Here is a 19,772-nt window from a genome sequence, read left to right on the forward strand (position 1 = left end):
TCTGCAAGTGAGACTATTTGTTCTGCCCTGTGTGGTAGAATTAACCCAGCTATGGTGTCAGTGGTTCTGGGATTACCTCAGAGTAGCTATAGCCTAACCCTCTCTTGCTTCTTCCCAAATTCTCTTCTAAACCCAGTTTATTTCCCACCTTTTAATATAGGGGCACATGTTTTACATTTGATTTCTTTTGGTCCTGCTTAGACTTTACCTCTCACACCCTGCCTCCTGGTTCCCTAAATGATTCTCACTGATGCTGATTATTCTGAGCAGAAGTCTACCTACATGGGTCTGAACCTGCTGCTTCCCGAGACCTATGTGCAGGCTCTGGTTGCTTCCCTAGAAGTTTGACTTGACATGCAGAATGATGGCAAGAAAGCTCTGCTCCCAGGAATGAATTTGTGTCACCATGCACATGGGTCACCTGGGGACAGATAGATCATGGAGAGGGCTGCCTGTGAGTTTTTCCTACAGCTTCAGTTGGAGACATGCACACTGCCTGATTTACACTTGGTCTCACAGATGAGCATACATTGACACATATACCCTCTATACTTCTTAATCATGCCCTTCTCCTCTTTGATTTGGTCACAGAGAGCATTGCTCCTTGGTTTCTCAGCATCTTCCATTTCACACCCTTCAAAACTTACAAAGAGGATCAACCACAACATTTATAAGCGTGAAATCGTTTAGAAAATAATCCAGTGTGTGAAGTTTGTTAGGCCAAGACAGCTAGCTGGCTTGGCAGAGGATGCAGTTAATGGCAGAGTATTTCCAAGACCCCTCTGAGGAAGCCACTAGACAGTAAATTACTCTGCCCTTCCTTCTGCCCCTTGCACTGCATGCAATCCCTGCAGATGATCCTTTATAGAAATACATTGCTTTCTTCCTTCCACACCAGAAGCCTTTCTCCTCTAGTCTTGGGGTCTCTGGTACTCAAAAACCAAGAAAACTGGCAGTTTCCTTATTGTATGGCCCCTGAATAGCTTAATGAACCAATGAGTTTTATTGGGGTTACAGGAAATTCGGCTGAGAGTTTACTTAGAGGTTTAAATGACTTAAAGACAGCTGCATCACCAAAGCCCACCCCAACATGAAAGCTGGGAACCTGGAGCTACATGTACAGCCATAAGCCCTTTCTGTGTGGCTCAGTTGATCAGGCAGCTTGTCTTGTCTTTGTTTTTTCTAGGAGTTCAGCTGGCCTCTGTTTCTTCCAGGTAGCTGTGCTTGTCTGAGAGTGACTCAGCAATCTCTTCTGCTTATACACACTCTTGTAGTGAGAGTTGAGGGCATTAGTGAATCTGGTCAGTTTCAGGGACTTCTGAAGGTATTTTGAGTGGCTCACTTCCTGTATTAATGAACTTCCCTGTAGTATTTCATTCACCTCACTTACAACTCCCTGAAAATACCCAGTCTTGAGAAGTTTTCCTTCAAAATGGAAGCTTTTAATCTCAGAGGAAACTGCTATACAACTCAAATCCACAGGAGGATGGATTTTATTTCTCAATACCTTTCTCTAACTGTAGTTCTGAGTGTAGTTTCCCAGCACACACGAATTGACTGTGTGCCTTTGGATGGCTTTTCCTTCTGTCTCTGCCTTCGTTCTATCTAAACCTTTCTCCACCTTTACCTCACATCCAACAAGTTAACAAGTATTCCAACAGAATGAAGAGGAATTGCTATATTAAAAGCACATAGGAAGCTGGGCATGGTGGCACTTGCCTGTAAACCCAGCAGAGGCAGGTGGATCTCTGAGCTTGAGGCTTGCGAGGTCTACGAAGTGAGCCCAGGACAGCCAAAGCTACATAGGCAAACTGTGTCTCATAAAAACCAAAGCACACAGAAAAATTATGATCAAAGTTTACTTTTTAAAACAACTAGGTTTAGCTCTGCTTGTTGGCACATGCTTATAGTTCTAATACTAAGGAGGCTGACAGAATAGTTCTAGGACATTCTGGAATGCATAAAGAGCTTTTGGCTTGCCTATGCAAGCAGCAATAAATAATAACTGATTTAATTAGTTAGCTCTGCTTATTGTATGCAAATTCTTCATTTGGCTTCCTTAATAAGAATTTTTTTCCCTAAAGAAATATGGGTGAGAGTACAGCTGGTCCTTTGTAATGTATGGTAGTGGTTTTTTTTCCATGAATGAAAAGAAATGTAAGGAGAATATTAGTTCTTGTGCTGTGGTTATTTTCATATCCTGTGAACTCCCCCCAAGGCCCACTGTACTACAGCATTGGCAGCATGTTACTGCCTCCTGGTAGATGCCAGCCTTTCCTACATAAAGGCTTTGATTTCTTTCTGAAATTCTGTGCTCTTTTACAGAATGAGGTCAATGCTATCAAATGGGATCCTTCTGGAATGTTGCTAGCCTCCTGCTCTGATGACATGACATTAAAGGTAATGTTGGTGCCTAAAAGGATAAGGTGCTTAGTCCTAGACAAACCCCTGTAGTGGTACACAGCCCTTCCCACTCTCATCTGGAATGTTACCTTGATACTGCCTTTTCTCCATAGCTTTCCTGGTTTCTAAACTGTTTTGTTCTTCCATGTAATTTTGACATACAGGGGCCACGGTTCCTACTGAGAGACCTAGTGACTTGTCTACTAGCATCCTTGTAAACTTAGCTTAACTCTGTGCTAATGTGCCTGGTTGACTCCTTGCTGGCTTGTGAGCCTCTCCCAGATCTGCCACCTAAGGAGTGCTCCCTTACGTGCAACAGAATGAATGATGCTGAGCCATTCTTAATTAGGGGAACAGTATTGGCTCACACTGTTACCAATGCCTCTTCCAGATCTGGAGTATGAAGCAGGATGCATGTGTCCATGACCTCCAAGCTCACAGCAAAGAGATCTATACCATCAAGTGGAGTCCCACAGGACCAGCCACCAGCAACCCGAACTCCAACATCATGCTAGCAAGGTAAAGAACACAGCTTCGCTCTCTGTTGCCTAGTGAGTAAGTAACTCAGCTGGGGAGACTCACCCAGACCTAGAGACAGAAGTGTTGACGCTCCTCCAAACAGAATAAAATGGGAGTTGCCTGTGAAGCAGGGCAAGCAGGGAGTATATCCTCCCTCAGTATCCATGGAAAAACCTTGTCTGATTACAAAATCTATGAGTGCTTTTTTTTTTTTTTCCCTACATCCTTTGACTAGCTTTCCCTGTACTGAATGGCCTGTAATATCTATACAATGGGAATGCTGTAGGGATATTTTAGGTAACACTGACAAGCCAAAGCACATGTCTGATACAGTTTTGTGTGTGTATATGCTTTTTAATTGTTTTGTTTTGTTTTGTTTGAGACATCCCTGAGTGACCTAAAACTTGTTTCGTAAACTAGACTAGCTTAGAGACAGACCTTCCACTTCCTCCGAATTGCTAGGTTTCTTTTCTTTTTTCTTTTTTGTTTTTGTTTTTCGAGACAGGGTTTCTCTGTGTAGTCTTGGCTGTCCTAGACTCACTTTGTAGACCAGGCTGGCCTCGAACTCACAGTAATCCGCCTTCCTCAGCCTCCCGAATGCTGGGATTAAAGGCATGCGTCACCACACCCGGCCCGAATTTGTAGGTTTATCAGCCTGCCCAAGATGCATTTTTTTCCTTCCCTCTCAATGGTTTCTTATCTGCAGTTAGATAAAGCCATAAACCTGCAGGTATGGAGGGTTGGCTTAATTGAATGAAAGTTTTTAGGACAAAGAGGAAATTAGAGCTTGTAGTTCAGAGTTTATTTTTGAAGCTCCATTCAGGGCTGTGGTACTGAGATGTGTACTGGAGATAAATGATTCCTTGACTCAGCCAAAGATGACCTGAATCTCTTAATAGTCAGCCAAGCCCTGGAACCCGAGGACCAGAGTTATCTCATCCGAACCAAGTCACTTTGGGCTTTTGGGAAAGGGATGGACCTATGGCCTTGTGCATGCTGGGCAAGTGCTCATCCAGTATACCCAGCCCTACTCTTGGTAGCTTAATGAGAATATTTAGACAGATGATCTAAGGCCATTATGATCTGGAATGATCTGTAAGCCGTGTTAGATCTTTGGAGTTTGCATTCATGTACTGTGGCTATTTAGTCTGGACAAGACCAGATCCCAAAGGAATATTTGGTTTCCAAGGAACAGTGGGAACGGTGTTCTGTGTTGTTCCAGAGGACTGCAGAGGAAATGACAGATAGGCAGTTCTCTTCTAAGAAAGGAACTTCCTAGTAGTGGGGCAGGCAGCCTTTCCCAACAGGGAAAAACAGATTTGTGGAAAGTGCTCATTCCAAGGCTGTCTCCAAAGATGAGATGGTAAGTGGTTCTCAGTTACACCTTGCTGGTAGATTACTTGCCTGGCATACATATCACCACCAAAAATTTCAATGAAAACAAATTTAAACCACACACACCCACACACCCCACACACCCCACACACCCCAAACACCCCAAACACCAAACACTTAGTGCCTGAACTAGGAGAACTCCAAGGCCTTAATTTTCTTTTTTCAATAATTACCCCAAAACCCAGTTACATTACAGTGATGCAGTGGTACACATAGCAGTTATTCTTAACGACTGTGGAGATGCTTCCTGGTATCACATGCTACATACAGTATCCCTAACTCCCAAGAGGAAAAGGACACACTGAGCCTTGTGAGACCCTATGGAGATACGGAAATCCAGGTGATGACAGCCCTTTGATAGGTACCGTTCTTTTACATCTGAAAATAATCAAACTTTGTAGCCCTTGTAAATATGGTTGTATATGCACAAGTGACTGTGCATGCACATGTGGGTCTAGAATTTCTCATGTGTGAGTACATCTTCACTCAACATTTTTTCAAGTATGGCTGGGTGGACTTAAATAATGGTGGTGTTTTAGAAAAGCTGGTTGAATAGTCCACAGAAACTGGAAAAAGAAATAAGCATAGAGACAAAATGAAAAACCTCCAGCCTGGCTCATGCAAGGTCCAGGATTTTGTCTGGTAGGAGCTTTACTTTTCTCTGAAGAGAAAAGGCTCAGTAGAGTCTTCTCTTGAAACAAATTCAAGTACATTTCAAATATAACTAAAAGATAGTTCACATAAGACACATCATAGAGATTGTGAATAACAAACCTGTTTCTGTGGTTGTTTTCCCTGTTGTCTTCCTAGTGCTTCATTTGATTCTACGGTTCGACTGTGGGATGTGGAGCGAGGGGTTTGCATCCACACACTGACCAAGCATCAGGAGCCTGTCTATAGTGTAGCGTTCAGCCCTGATGGGAAATATTTGGCCAGTGGATCCTTTGACAAGTGTGTCCATATCTGGAATACTCAGGTAATGTCTTGACTTCCTGGCTGAATCCTCCCTGAAAGGCATGTTCTCAGTTCCTGGGCTGCCAGGCGGGCTGGGGAATGAGTTATCTCAAGACAGAGTAAGTAGAACCTCCCCGTGAAGATTGTACATTCTGTGTGTTCTGCTGTGCATACCTCAATGATAAGGGGCCTTGTCCACCTTCAAGCCTCAAGTATGTCCTCTGGACTCCTTCCATCTGACCTTGAGCCAGAACTCTCAGCATATCATCTTAGGAGCATTCTCCTTTGGAGAATCCACGCCTTCTGTTGTATTATCCTGCCAGGAACCACGTATCTATATCACACTGAAGAAAAAGCATGACCTAGTTCTGTCACCTTAGAAATTCTACCCTTTGTCAGAAGGTCCTGTAGGTGGCCTTTTATAAAAACTTACCAGGGGGACACTGTGGGACACAACTTGACCTATTCCCCTTGTCCACTGTGGTGCATTTCAGCACAAAGGAATACAAGGCTTGGAATTGTCATGGGAGAGGTGGGTCCTTATGCTCACTCAAGTGCTCTAAGGAAGAGCCAGGAGAATGAGTTGTAGTTGGATAATAATCAGAATAGGAACTAGGTAGGGGCTAGAGCAGGTGGAAAGACCTCAGCCCAGGAGACTGATCCAAGCCCTAGGAAAGAGACAAGAAAGGTTGGCTTAGTAAGGTATGCTCATACCCCAGCATCATAGAGGCTTAAGAACATCTTAGCGAAGCCACTCCAGATGCAGGGAACTTAACACCCTGATGCTCTAGATTTCAAATCCAGCACTAAGGGTGGAGAAAGAAAAAGGCCAAAGAGGAGGTCATCACCTCATAGAAACCTGTTGTCTTTTGCTCCCTAGTGCCATGCGCATAGCCATGGCTTTAGCTGAAATTTGGTGGCAGTTCTTTGGCAGTAGATTTATGCTTATGGGAACTCCTTTCACATCAGTGTACTTGAAAGCTTCTTTATCACACAGAGGTTTATGGAGGAAGAGTTCCCCCTTTTATTGCTGTCATTTTGGGGGACTCCTCTGACAGATGCTTTGCTTTTCAGAGTGGAAGTCTCGTCCACAGCTACCGAGGCACAGGTGGCATATTTGAAGTGTGCTGGAATGCTCGAGGAGACAAAGTGGGTGCCAGTGCATCTGATGGCTCTGTAAGTGGTTCCTCTGGTCTGCTAGGAGCTAAGGGGTGCAGGGTAGCTGATCTCTGATCTAACACTAGGTTTTCCAAAAGGCCTTCTGAGGCTTCTCTGTCCTGCTCAGTACCACATACATGTGTGTCTACATGAAGGAGACTTCTATTTAGGTTAAAAATAGCCTTCTCTTTGCCTCAGACTGTCAGTTAACTTGATTGTTCTTAACTGCAGTGACTCTGCACGCGTGTACCCCAGGACATAAGGGAGAATCTGGAGTCCTATTAGGTTGGTTGAGGGTGCCACTGACATGTCGCTGGTGGAGTCCTAGGATGCTGTTAAGCCTCTTATAATGCCCTGGACTCCCCACTATGGCCAAGAAATACCTGGCCACAAATAGCATTAGTATGTAGACTAAGGAACTTTTTCCTATTCTGTTACCATGTGCATGTTCTGGCCAGACAGTGTCACAACAGGGCACAGCTTTTATCAGACAGGCCTTTTGGTTTCTGTGAATCTCACTGTGGTCCACTAGCATACAGAATGTTTAATTTGCCTCTGAACTTGAGGTTTCATTCTGCCCAATAAATTTGAGTCATTGCTGTTCCCTGAGATCTTATCTACTCTACAATGTAGGCATCTAGTCTGTGACTCCTGCTGACGTCTCAGTTACTCTTTTGAGTTCCTGGAATGGCCCTTGGCCTGCCTTTTCCCTTCCCCTCTCTTTGCTAGGGTTTTGTTGCTTTAATATTCAGAAACTAGCCTGTTTCTAAAGGTTTTCTCTCTTTACTCTGTTCCATTAAACTTCACAAACATGCAGTTGGTGGCTAGACTGTCTTTGCCAGCATATGTTTGAAGGCACCTGATGTTACCTCTTAGAGTAACAGACGCTTTATCTTTCCTTCCAGGTCTGTGTTTTAGATCTCCGAAAGTAAACACAAAATGTAGAAAACAAAACCATTCTAATGGACCAGCAGTGAATGTGTGGGATTGCAGCATCCTTCCTATGATGGGCTCCAAACTGTGTGAACTTGACTTGTTCGAGTCTACTTGGAAATCACCTGTCCCTGGCCACAGGATTCTTTCCCCTCACCCCCCCAATCTCCATCCAGAAGTTTAAAACACAAATACAAAGTCATACACATGGTTGTATCACAGGAATATGTTTTCCACCTAGAATGTTCAGCTGGGGAAGGATGAAGCCATCAGCTACATGGTGCATGGTTTGGTTTCCATCCAGAACAGGCTCTAATGACTGAACAGGGAAGGAAGAACATAAAGCTGTGCCAAAAAATAAAGAAAAGGTTAAAGAAAAAAAGGAAAAATGCTGTGATAAACCAAAAGGGAGGAAAAACCTGCCCCTTATGGTATTTCCCTCCTATTAATTTGGATACTACAGTTGCTCTCCAAAAGACCAGTTTGTACCAATGAAATGTGTGACTTTGTAATCCCAACGCTGTATTTTCTAGAACCTTCTTTGGTGGTTTTTCTATCTGCTAAAATTCTGTGGTCTGGGGGCCTCCCACCTCAGATGAAAACTGTTTTTGGCTTATTCCTTCTGTCCTCCCTTGTTGCTCCCCACCCCTTCCTCTGATGTCCTTGCTCTGGTGTGGTCTCACTTGTAATGAAATCCTGCATAGATATGGCCACATGTACACAGTGGATCTTTGATGGACAGCACTCTCCTTTCCTCTCGTCCCACCCCTACCTATTGCTTACTCTGTCCCTTTCTCATAGTTGCTTCACATTAGGTCCCAAAGGCACTTTCAGAGCATAGTAAGTGCTTTATGTAAGAAGGCAGGGAGGGGGACTTTTTACAGAAAAAAAAAAAAGACTTATAAGAGAAAGAACCTGGAGTATTTTTTGAAAAAAAATATTTTTATGTTAAAATGACTTTAAAATCCTAAAATGGCCATCAGACATAGAGAGTTTTGTGAAATTCATATTTAAGAGACTAAGAAGACACTGGCAGAGTCTGAGGTGTCTAATTACCCCTTTCCCTTCAGCTTCACAAAGGCAGTTAGGAAAGCCGTGGATTGGGAAGCGTCCTATGGAAGAACGAGGGGATTGTTTTGGCAGCTGGTGGGGAAGAGCCCACTGGTTTGGCACCAAGCGCAATGCTGAGCTGTTTGGTGCACATTTACTTCAGCAGCCAATAAGAACATGGTGAAGAAGCCACCTGGTCAAGTGTGGCTCATGGCACCTGCCAGCTACATCTTTCTCACAACAGTGTAGCTACAGACAGGCACTTTATCAAGAGCATGCTTGGTAAATCTTGCAAAACCAACACAAAGGCCTCAGTGTTACTCAGTCTCGTGAAGACAGCAAGTCTCAAGGGAGACTTTCAATCCTAAAAATGAATTATGACCCAGGTAGAATGTCACTTACCATTCTGCCGGCTTTCCAGTTTCTCTTACAGAAGATTAGGACAAAGATTTTAAAAAATAAGAAAAAAATGAGTTTTTTGTTTTTGTTTTTGACTTTTTAACTATTTTTTAAAAACAAAATAAGGCATTGTGTGCCTGGTAAAGTTTGTCATCATTGAATCAGGTGGCCTTTGTTTGTTTCTTATCATAACTTGACACTGACTTGTTTTGTTTTTGTTTTTGTTTTTTTTTTTTAGTTAGTAATGGGGGACGGACCAGAATGGGGCTGGGCCAAGTCAGTGGGGCTTCAAGTGGCAGTATGCAGGGTCCAGTCTACAGCTGAGGCAAGTGTTACTTAAAGGAAAGTATCCATATATGGAGCCAAAAATCAACCAGCAGGAAGGGTCAGGTGCTCCCTATACAGCAGACAAATGTTAGGACCAACAGCATGAATCGGTCTCCACTTTGACATGTAAATTATATGAGCCCTCAAAATCCAAGTGTTGTGCTATTGAGTGGAGTGTTGAGTTTGGACTCTGGCACCTAAACATTTAGCAAAGACAGCCTGAGTTCTGTGGAGAGTTGGATCATAGCAGATGCCTCTGCGTAAGTGGATATGAAGTTTCATGCCCTGAGACTGCTTTAGCTTTAGAATATAATGTTGCAAGTCCAAATAAACCTTATCTTTGTTCCCCAAATAAAATTCTCTTCATCTCTACAGAAGATCAGCTGTTAAAAGTCAGCCTATTGTAAAGTATGACTTTTATTTGACAAGTTCCACATTGCTATATGATGTTGATGGGTAGATGGCACATAAGGGGTTCATCAGACAATCTCTGGGTGTCCAGGCTACACCCCCCTAGATGAATCTAAGCCACATACGAATTATTATTTTGGAGCCAGTAGCTATGAGACTAGGACAAAAAGGTTCAATCTACACAAGAAGAAATCTAAAGACCATTCACTTCCTGGTCTTGCAGCTAAACATGGATAGGAACTCAATGCTGGCCACACCAGGACCAAGCAGAAGAATGCAGCCCATACCCCTGAAAGTCCATCCCCATAAGACAGCTCAGTCTGCAGCTGTTTCTGAAGCAGCCAGCATTTGGACGCCATCATTTGCCATGCTGTCATAGGGCAGGTGCATCATCATTGTGGACAAGGGGTGGCCCATGTGTAATGCCGTTACCTAACATTGTTTATAACTCCTAAAACATTGTGAGGAATGGTTAGTCTTGTGACCAAATTCAACCTTGAAAGCAGTGTAGTCACATAGCAGCCTTTCCAGGTATTTTTCCTTGAGTTTGAAGTAACCATATACCATTCCCAGCACATCCAGGATGCTGCCTTTAGAGGACCGAAGGGCCAGATGGACATTTCAAGGTTCAACTCGCTGACCCTACTCAACACCATAGGACTTGACTTTTTGTTCTGTCTGACTAAGAAATAGATCATGGAGCCAAGTGAAGTGCACTTTGTCACATGTAAGGATCTGCTTTGTTCCTTGTTGCTTTTCCCTTCTCAAACCTTTGTTCTACCTTTCCATTCTGTTTCTTGTCAAATGCATAAATGTCTGTTGTTCTGCAACTCACTGAAGTTTTGAATTCTGGCTTGTGCAGTTTTTATTGTCTGTGTCAGACGTACAGCCAGACATGGTCCTCTTTCAACATTTTCCACATTCTGTTAAGCACCATCAAAACTCCCCTCCCCTTCTGTCCTCTCTCCCCCACTCCCACTCACCCCTCACGCTCTTCAAGAAGAAAAAAAAATCACCTTGTGTGTTGTAGCTCATTTGTTTCAAGAGAGAATCAACAGATCATATTCAGTGTCTTGAATAAATTGCTCTATTTTGATATTAGAGAACATAGTGACTGTGTTTTTCTTTTTGTTTGTTTCATCTTGCTTGGTATCTCTAACGTCTGCTGACAAATGAAGGCGAGAACAATGTGGATCAGTTGTTTCTGCGATAGGATACCTGACAAAACTTTAGAGAGGAAATATTTATTTTTGGCTCTTGGTTTGAGAAGGCACAGTCCATCATGGTAGAGAGATTTTGATTGTCTTGGTCCCATCTGTGGTGGCAAGAGAATGAGGTGGGGTGTTTATGTATCCATAGGTCAGTCAGCAAGTGCCACAAGCTTAAACCCTTAAGCCTCACCTCAAAGTCAGCCACTTAGGCCACACAACTTCCCAATGTGAGGCCATTATAGAAGGCAGGAAGCTGTAAGGCCCCTGTGATTAAAGGGGGAGCTCTGAAGCTCACTTTAGCAAGGATGAAAATCCAACATTCTTGACTCATGGGTAGGTGTGAAGCTCCTTTGAGCAGAAGGTCTGTTGCTCCAGTGGCAAGTGTCAGGCAGAGTATGATAGAGCAGAAAGGTCCCAGATCCTGTTGGGCTAAAGGTTGAATAGTCCAGAATACCTTGTGCGGTGGTGGAACATTGGGTAATACCTCTTGGCTAGGGACTCCCTCCCACATTCATGTTCTTTATCACAGTCCAGAATAGCCTTCTCTTTGGCCAAAATGGTCTGAAGTTGTTTTATTCATAGGTACTGACTACCTAGGACATAAGGGGAAGATATAAGGGATCTTGGGTCCCCATGGATATGAGGCCCTCTGGAGTAATAGATAAAGTCTGATGTTCCCTGAATCAGAGGGACATGGCTTATGTCACCTTGGGCATAAGGGGAAGTTGCCCTTGGTCAAAGAAAGTAGTTTTTATACTTGGAGAGGGAGTGTCTGGGTTCACATTAAGAGGGGAAGGAATGAGGCCAACTCTGACCCAGGAACAGTTCTGGTGGCCCTTTTATCAAATGGAGACTGTGCCTCTTGAAGAGTTGGATTGGGTACAACCTTGTCAAAGAGAAGTTCTGAGAACTTGGGAAAGGGTGTCACTGTTCAGTAAAGGTACCAGCAATACATTAGATTCCAGCAATTCCCAGTACCAAATACCCATACGTTTCATGGAATCTTTAGAAGACAAAGCAAACAGAACACTTAGAAACAAAATGAGTGGTTGTCCCAACCTTTGATGTTTCCTCAAGAATTGTTTAGTTGTACAGATGTATGAATGAAAAATAGGAACATTTCATTCCTAGTGATCACTTTGAAGGCAGATGGCCAGGTTTTTCAACTTTGTGATCGAAACCAAGAATATTCTGAGCCCCCATACGTCTCAAGAGTATTTGCCAAGCTACCTCGCTAAGACAGGGATGCTCTATGACCATCTTCATTAGAAGGGAACAAGTGTGAGTTCATCACAAACATAAGAGGCTCTTTTCAAGCCTCTGTCATCAGAGGGACAGGACTAAACCCCCCTTGAACAGAGAGTACAGGTCTGAGGCCTCCAGACCTTGGGCAAAAGTGGAGAGTCTGAAGTCCTCTTAGTCAAAGTGGGTAGATGTATTCTTATGTAGAGGGAATGGTGTTAGTTCCCCTCAGTCTGCGGTCCTTTTAGTGAGAAGGGAAATAAATGTCTGATGCCAGCTTACTGAGAAGGTGTGAGGGCCTCTTCACACAGAATGAATGTTTAAAACCCACCTTGGGAGAGTAAGTACAGTCTGAGGCAGAATTTGGTCTAGGACGAGGTGTGATATTCCTCTAAGTAAGTGGGGAGCACTAAGGCCCCTTAGGAATAGAGGAAGCTCTGAGATCCTCTTGTGAGAGTGGGAAATTCTGAAGCTCAGTTGGGCCAAGATGAAGGTCTGAACACCCTTTGGCAGAAGGGCAAAGTCCCATACAGCCTTGGGTAGAAGGGAAATGGAAATGTACTCTGTACCTTGTACCATGGAGGAAGTTCCTAGCACTGATCCAACAGGTTCCAAGTCCTTTTCACAGTTGAGAATATCCATCTACAGGAGCCCATTTGCTAGTCTTCAGCAGATTATATGACTGTCACTGGCTAGATTGCCTCTTCTGGTTTGTGTTCATCTGTCGAGATATGGGCAGGCCTCTCTATTTCTCATGACTGGCTTAAAGGCACATAACTTGGAGGATAACTATTATAGTTAATTCCAGGTTTGTTCAGATAGAGAATCTCCTACAGCCCCATTGTCACAGTATTCGATGGAAGAACCTCTTGGTCAGCAAGGGGAAGGTCTTAGGATACATCATTCAAAGGGGGAAAGTGTTAAGCAGAGTAGGACAGAGCAGGAAGGTGCGACACTTTCTTGAACAGAGGATGAATGTCTCATAGTACATTGCACAATGTAGAACAGGATAGACACTCCCTTGTCAGTTTCCAAATTTTCATTGAGATCTAAGTGCTCCATATTCTTGGGAACTCTGTTGCAGGACTAGTAGCAATTTGAGCATTCCTGTAAATAGCTAAATGGCAGTCCTTTGTTCTGTGTTCCCCTTAAGCTTATAATGGGCTGCATGGGTGTTGGTATGAACGATGGGGCCTCGCCACTTGCTATGGCCAATTTAAATGTACATGGCCTGGGTTCCATGCTAAGCTTTTTGCCTTTCTCCCATGGGACCTCAGTCTAGAGTTTTTTGAGGTCCCTTTGGGCACATTTGTATTTGCCTGGCCACCTAGTTCAGGAGTGGAAATTTTAAGGCCCTCTTAGTTGAAGGGGTAGATATGAGACTCCCATGGAAAGAAGGCTCTTATGCATCCTTGGTCATGTGGAGGGTGTCTGAGGCACCCTTGAGCAGAGAGTAAATAAAGGTCAGAAACACTGGTCACAGGGCCAGGTCAGTAGCCCACATCATCAGAGGGACATATCTCAGGCCCTCCTTTTGCAGAAAGGAAATGCCTGAAGTCTCCTTGGTTAAAGGAGAAAGTACATAGGTTTCCCTTAGGCAAAACATGAAGGTTTTAGGATCTCTTGGTTAGAGGGAGTAGGTGTAAGGTCCCTTTGGCAAATGGAAAAGGTCTATTAAGACTTCCTTAGTTAATAGAGTAGTTCTGAAGACCTGTTGTGCATAAATGGTACCTCTGACTCTGAGTCCCTTCGTAAGACAAGGTAGGTCTCAGGTTCTTTTTCAGCAGTGGAAGTTCTGAGGCCCCCATGGTGAGATAAACTCTAAAGTCCCCTTGGAAAGAAGGCATAGGTTTGAGCTCTTCTCATTCAGAAAAAGAATACTTGAGCCTTGATTGCACAAAGTAGAATATTCTGAAGCCCACTTGGTTATATGCGGCATATCTGAGGCCATCTTGGGCTGAAAGAAAAGTTCTGTGGCCCTCTTGCCTACGGGTGCAATGTTTGAGGTCCCTTTGGTCAGTTCGATCAGGTATGAATACCTATTAAGGAGAAGTGAATCACAAGCTCCCTTGCTCAGACTGGTTAGATCTCTTGGCCTGTTGATCCTTTGTGGCAAGTCTAGTGCTTGGCAGAAATCAAAGATCTGAATCCCCCACCCTCTGTTCTAAAAATATAGGTCTGAGATCTCTCTGGTCCACTGGGGATGATCTGAATCCCCCTTAGATGGAAATAGGTCTGAGCCACCTTTGACCAGAAATGGAAGATCTAAATCCTTCCTTGGTCAGATGAAGCATGCCTGAGGCCCCTTTGGTATCAATAGGAAAAGTCTGAAAACTTTTGAGTAGAAGGATAAGATCCTATGCCCCCTTAGTAAGAGAGAATAGGTCACAGATTCCGCCTCTTGGATAGGACACATGCAATGCCTTATTAGACAGAGTGGGAAGACGTGAGGCCTCCATAGGCAGAAGAGATGGTCTGAAGTCCCCTTGGGCAGAAGTTAAAAGTCTGACCCCGACCCTTAGAGGGAAAATTTCTGAGTGCCCCCCCAACATGGTCACAAAGAGCGTGTCTGAGTCCCAGTTTGTTAGAAGGAGCAAGTCTGATGCTTCCTTGTTCAGAGTGGGAAAATCTGAGGCCCCTTTTATTGCAGGGGCTATATCTGATGCCGGCTTTGGAAGAGTAGGAAAGCCCAAGGCCCTGCTAATTGGAAGAAGGTCTGAAGGCTCCTTGGCAACAGAAGATAAGTATCCATGTCCTATTCGCCAGTGGGTCCTACAAAGGCCACATTGGAAAATGTAGGGATATTTGTGGCCTCCTAGGTCAGAAGGAGCAAACTGGAGGCCCCTTTGTTTCTTATGGGAGGGATTGGTGCTCCCTAAGTAAGAGGGAAGATTTCAGCGCCCTCCCACCATTTGAATCTTCCTTGGTTAGAAAAGGAAAATTCTATGCTACCTTGGTGAGGAACGTGTCCCTTTTGAATGAAAGGTGGATGTTTGCGTCTCTCTTAATATATATGAGGTCTCTGTGAACAGAGGTTGGTGTTTGGCTCTCTAGGTACAATACTAGGTACTCTCAGATAACATTACTCAGAGGCCCCTATTACTAATAGGCGTGGTTGGGGGTGGCTATTGGGCAGAATGGGAAGCCCTGCGCCCCTCTTTTGCAGAAATGCAATGTTTGAATTTCCTTAGACAGAAAGAAAATGTCTCACAGCTTCCTTGCCTGGGGCCCCCTTTGGACAGACGTCATGGGTGTAAGATTCCCTTGAGTCGTGGTAGATCTTGTTTCAGCAGAGGGAAAAGAGCTGAGCTACCCCAGAAGCAAAGAAGAGTTGAATCCCTTGTGGTCTGATGGGGGAAGTTCTGAAGCCCCCTTATACAAGGGGCAGGGCATGGATCAATGTCCTTTGGATATTAGAATTAGAATACCTGGGACCTGCTTGGGGAGAGGGGAAATGTCTGAGGACATACATGAGAAGTGATATGTCTGAAGCCCTGTTGTACAGATGTGGGTGACCAGAGAGCCCCCTGAGCAGGTGTATTGGTATAGAGACCCTTGAGCAGATCTGGAAGGTTTCAGAGCTCCTTACACAGATGCGGAAGGTTTCTGAGCTGCTAGTACAGATACAAAAAGTATGTGGCCTCCCTGAGAAGTAGTGGAAGGATCATCTACTCTTTTTGGTAAGAAGGAAAGATACAAGTCCTCCCTGCTTTGTAAGTAGATTTGAAGTCCCATTGGTCTAATGTGGGAAGCTCTGGAGCCACCTTGGTCAGAAAGAACATATTTCTTTCAAAAGAGAAAGAAATAAAACAATTAGCTACCTCTTTGGTAGATGATGAATGTCTTAGGCCCCCTTCATATATACAGAAGGGCTCTTGCATCTTTCTCATTTGTTTAAGGGGCTTTTGTAACTCCCATATATATTCAAAGGGCTCTGTGACTTTTTCCATATGCCCCAGTGCCCCCAGCCCTTCTCTATCTCAGGCCATCTGGGGTCATTCAAGTCTGCATAAGCAGGCCTCAGCTCAATCATTAATCCATGTTTGCAGGAAATGATCACTCATATTTCATTCCATAATAGACTATCTCTTATTCTTTTCAACGTGAGAACTGTGTTGTGTCAATAATGCACAAATACACTAAAATGTATTATCTAAAAATTATTATATGTAAAAGGTCATATCTCAAAGGCACAATGGTAAGGAATTGTAATGACATGGTGCTCACTTAGGGTCAGATGATGCATGCTCAGAGATACCTTAATTATGTATGTCAGGACAGTAATTAGGCTGTGCTTAGAGATAAAATGATGTATAACTTTGTTTCTTTTTAAAGACTTTCTATTTATTTTATGTATGAGTGCTCTATCTGCATGACACCTGCATGCCAGAAGAGGGCATCAGATCTCATTATGGATGGTTGTGAGCCACCATGTGGTTGCTGGGAATTGAACTCAGGACCTCTGGAAGAACAGACAGTGCTCTTAACCTCTGAGCCATCTCTTCAGCTCCTAACATTATGTTTCTAACACTCCCCTGTTCTAGACCTAAATGATACCCCTCATAAATCCACCTTACAACTTTGTTTAGTGAAAAAAAACAAAAGCAAAAAATAAAACAAACAAACAAACAAACATTGTTTATCTTTGACCTTGTTACAAATTACATTCTTTAGGCAATGTTGGAAAATAGGGGCAGTTTCTTATCAACCTTTAGATAAGTACATTGAAAGCCACCTAAATCTCTATATTCCAGTGGTTCTCGACCTTCCTAATGCTGTCATCCTTGAATACAGTTCCTCATGTTGTGGTGACCCCCAACCATAATCTCTTTTGCTATTTCATAATTGTAGCTTTGCTACTGTTATGAGTTGTAATGTGAATATTTTTTGAAATAGAGGTTTGCCAAAGGGGTTGCCACTCACAGGTTAAGAATTGCTGCTATATACTCATTGTAAAAAATAATGAAAAAAGTAAGTGATACTCCTTTGAGAACCTCACATAACCATGTTGGGTACACTCTTTCTCTCATGTGGAGCACCTTTCTTTGTTTTTAATAAATGCAAATTTCTTCATATTTAATCCATCATATAATTCACAAGCTTAAGGCCAGTTTGTGTGGCATACTAAGGCCCTATATCCAAACAAAAGAAAAAAGAAAATAAGGAGGGAATGAAGGAAAGGAACAGGGTCCTAGAGACAGTGTGGTTGGAGAGGAGGACCATACACACTGCAAATGCATATTGCACCTTCTACTATAGCAGGCAGGACTTGGAGCTGTCATCTAACCACCATCCTTGTAACAAGGCCCACAGGCTACCAAGAATGTGTGATGTGTTTCACCAAAAACATGTGAAGAGCATGCTCACTGAGTTATGCATACTACTATATGAATGGTAACAGTCTAGGTCTCCAAGGAAGCATCTCTACCAATATAAAGAGCTCAGCAGTGTCATGGCTACCATGAGGAAAGAAGCCACTATTGACTGAGCCCTGATCTGCCTCTGTGCATAAAGAAAGCATTAGAGAACTAAGTGTCTTAAGCGTATGGATAAAATATATATGGCAGCCATATGTCATCAAAATATCCAATATTAAGGTGAGGGGCTTGATAACAAAGGATAATTGTTAAGCCTATAAAGGCATAATATGGTCAGGCAAGAAATGCCCATTTTTAGAAAATAGTATTGTAGTGCATTGGCATGAAAGGATGTGATACATAGAATTGGAAAGACATTGGAAAAAAGAAAAATGGCTTAAATGGGATGAAGAAAGGAGGAATTGCAGAGTCTTGTACTCAGCATATAAGTGAGATTGAAAAACACCACAAAGATAGTATTATTGTGACGGGGGGAACAGGCCAGCTTTTGTTTTTACCTTAGATTCAAAGGGTGATGTGAGAGATGAATGAACTCCAACACTCATTTCCATGTATAGCCAACAGCAGTCAAAACTCAGATCTAACAAAGTCAGCGAGTGAACAAGAGTTTATTTAGTGAAAGCCCATATTCCAACCAATGAAATAATGAAACAAGACAGAAACAGAAGGCCAACTAGGTCATTTTCTGTCATGGGCTATTTAGGTATGATATCAAAGTCCTTGAAAATTTATGTAAATGTCTTAAAATACTTGCTATAACCCCTTGAAATTGGGGATTTCAACGTGATGAAAGCTGTTAATGTATTTTCAAACTCCAGGAAATATTTCATTTTCCACAGGGTTAGTGTAAGAAACGAAAATAATGCCGCTGCCTAAAAACAGGAGGGCAGCTAGACTTGCCACTACATTAGCAATTCCAATTCTCTGATGAGGTGGATATAAAGGCATTTGGAAAGATGGTGGGAAGGCAATTCCCGCTTCCTGGATGACAGAAAGGTAATTGCATAATACAGCAAGGAGGACAAGGCTACTGGCTACGATGTTAAGAACAGCTGAAGTGATGAATGGATTGTACGTGACATTCTTCTGTTCTTTCCCAGTGTACACGTTCTGAAGAGCAATAATGGTAGCAACTGTCCCAATCAACCCAAGAATGTTGGCAATCAGTAACAAGTGTTGAATGATGTGAATATCTAAAGGGACAGAGTTGTCATGGTAGCTGTATTCGTGGCATCCTCTGGCATTGTCGGGCTTGCTGCTTTGATTGTAAAGGCAGACTCTCCACATTCCTACAAAGGCTACAGAACGCTCGGAGAACACAGTTTCATTTAAGTACCAGACTCGCCACTGTGGGAGGTCTGCGGAGATGCTGCAGAGAATACATGCTATGGATGCCAAAGCAAAACCTCCGACTTGGCAGTTGGCACTTTTGTTGAACAAGAACATGGTGACAGTCCACACAGGACCACTGCAAAGAAACACAATACAACATAAGGATGACGTCCTTAGGGCTAGGACAGTGTTCCCTGGGACACCACTATCAGGAGGGAAGACTCGGTTATGTTTGAGAAAGTGGGGATATGCTGTTATAAGTGTGATCTTAGAAAACTCAGAGAAGGGCCATATTTACTAACAGCCTGACAGTGCTTACACCCTCTAACAGTTCCACTTCTGACTATTGGTCCAGATACACAACAACATTTGACCACAAATATTTACCCATATTGATGCTCATCATAGCACTATTTGTAATAGTGGTGATGTTCAAGGCCAGCAGGGCTGTATAATAAGCTCCTGTCTCTAAGAAAACCAACATATCTATCAATAAATGAATAAACAATTGAGGGGACTGGCGAGATGGCTCAGTGGTTAAGAGCACTGACTGCTCTTCCAAAGGACCCGGGTTCAATTCCCAGCACCCACATGGCAGCTCACAACTGTCTGTAACTCCAAGATCTGACGCCTTCACAAAGACATACATGAAGGCAAAACACTGATGCACATAAAATACAAATAAATAAATTATTTAAAAAATAAACAAATGAATAATAAATTAATTTTAAACATAATAGATGATTATGTGATTCTGGAAAATATATACAGTTCTCTCCTGTATATTACCTGAAGCCGACTTCTTCACTGATCACATGTTAAACAGAAGACTACTGGGAATCAGAATGATAACCTAAAATGAAGAGAGAATAGTGAGCACACACTATAATACGATTATGATTAGTTAGTTAGTTTAGTCTATCATGAGGCCTGTTGGAAAGAAACAAAATAAAATGTATCTGGCTGGATAGTGGTGGCACACGCCTTTAATCCCAGCACTCGGGAGACAGAGGCAGGTGTATCTCTGCAAGTTCAAGGCCAGCCTGGTCTACAAAGTGAG

At 43.1% G+C, this 19,772-nt stretch overlaps 2 protein-coding genes across 5 annotated transcripts in view; one reads left to right on the forward strand and one right to left on the reverse strand.

Moving 5' to 3' along the window:
- LOC127184986 (F-box-like/WD repeat-containing protein TBL1X) overlaps nt 1-7,629 on the forward strand; it is a 162,767-nt gene extending 155,138 nt beyond the window's left edge. For all 4 annotated transcript variants that reach the window (XM_051141478.1, XM_051141477.1, XM_051141480.1 and 1 more), the window contains 5 exons: nt 2,326-2,400; nt 2,795-2,922; nt 5,128-5,293; nt 6,346-6,447; nt 7,335-7,629. In XM_051141478.1, coding sequence (XP_050997435.1) covers nt 2,326-2,400; nt 2,795-2,922; nt 5,128-5,293; nt 6,346-6,447; nt 7,335-7,361 — 498 coding nt within the window. In that variant the 3' untranslated portion in view covers nt 7,362-7,629. The remainder of the gene's footprint in view (nt 1-2,325; nt 2,401-2,794; nt 2,923-5,127; nt 5,294-6,345; nt 6,448-7,334) is intronic.
- Nucleotides 7,630-18,187: 10,558 nt separating this feature from the next.
- On the reverse strand, nt 18,188-18,826 carry LOC127185861 (claudin-34-like). The gene has a single exon (XM_051142450.1). It carries the CDS (start codon nt 18,824-18,826, stop codon nt 18,188-18,190), a length of 639 nt encoding a protein of 212 aa, XP_050998407.1.
- Between the last annotated feature and the right edge of the window lie 946 nt (nt 18,827-19,772).

This window comes from Acomys russatus, chromosome X, assembly GCF_903995435.1.
Source record: "Acomys russatus chromosome X, mAcoRus1.1, whole genome shotgun sequence".
Lineage (NCBI taxonomy): Eukaryota > Metazoa > Chordata > Mammalia > Rodentia > Muridae > Acomys > Acomys russatus.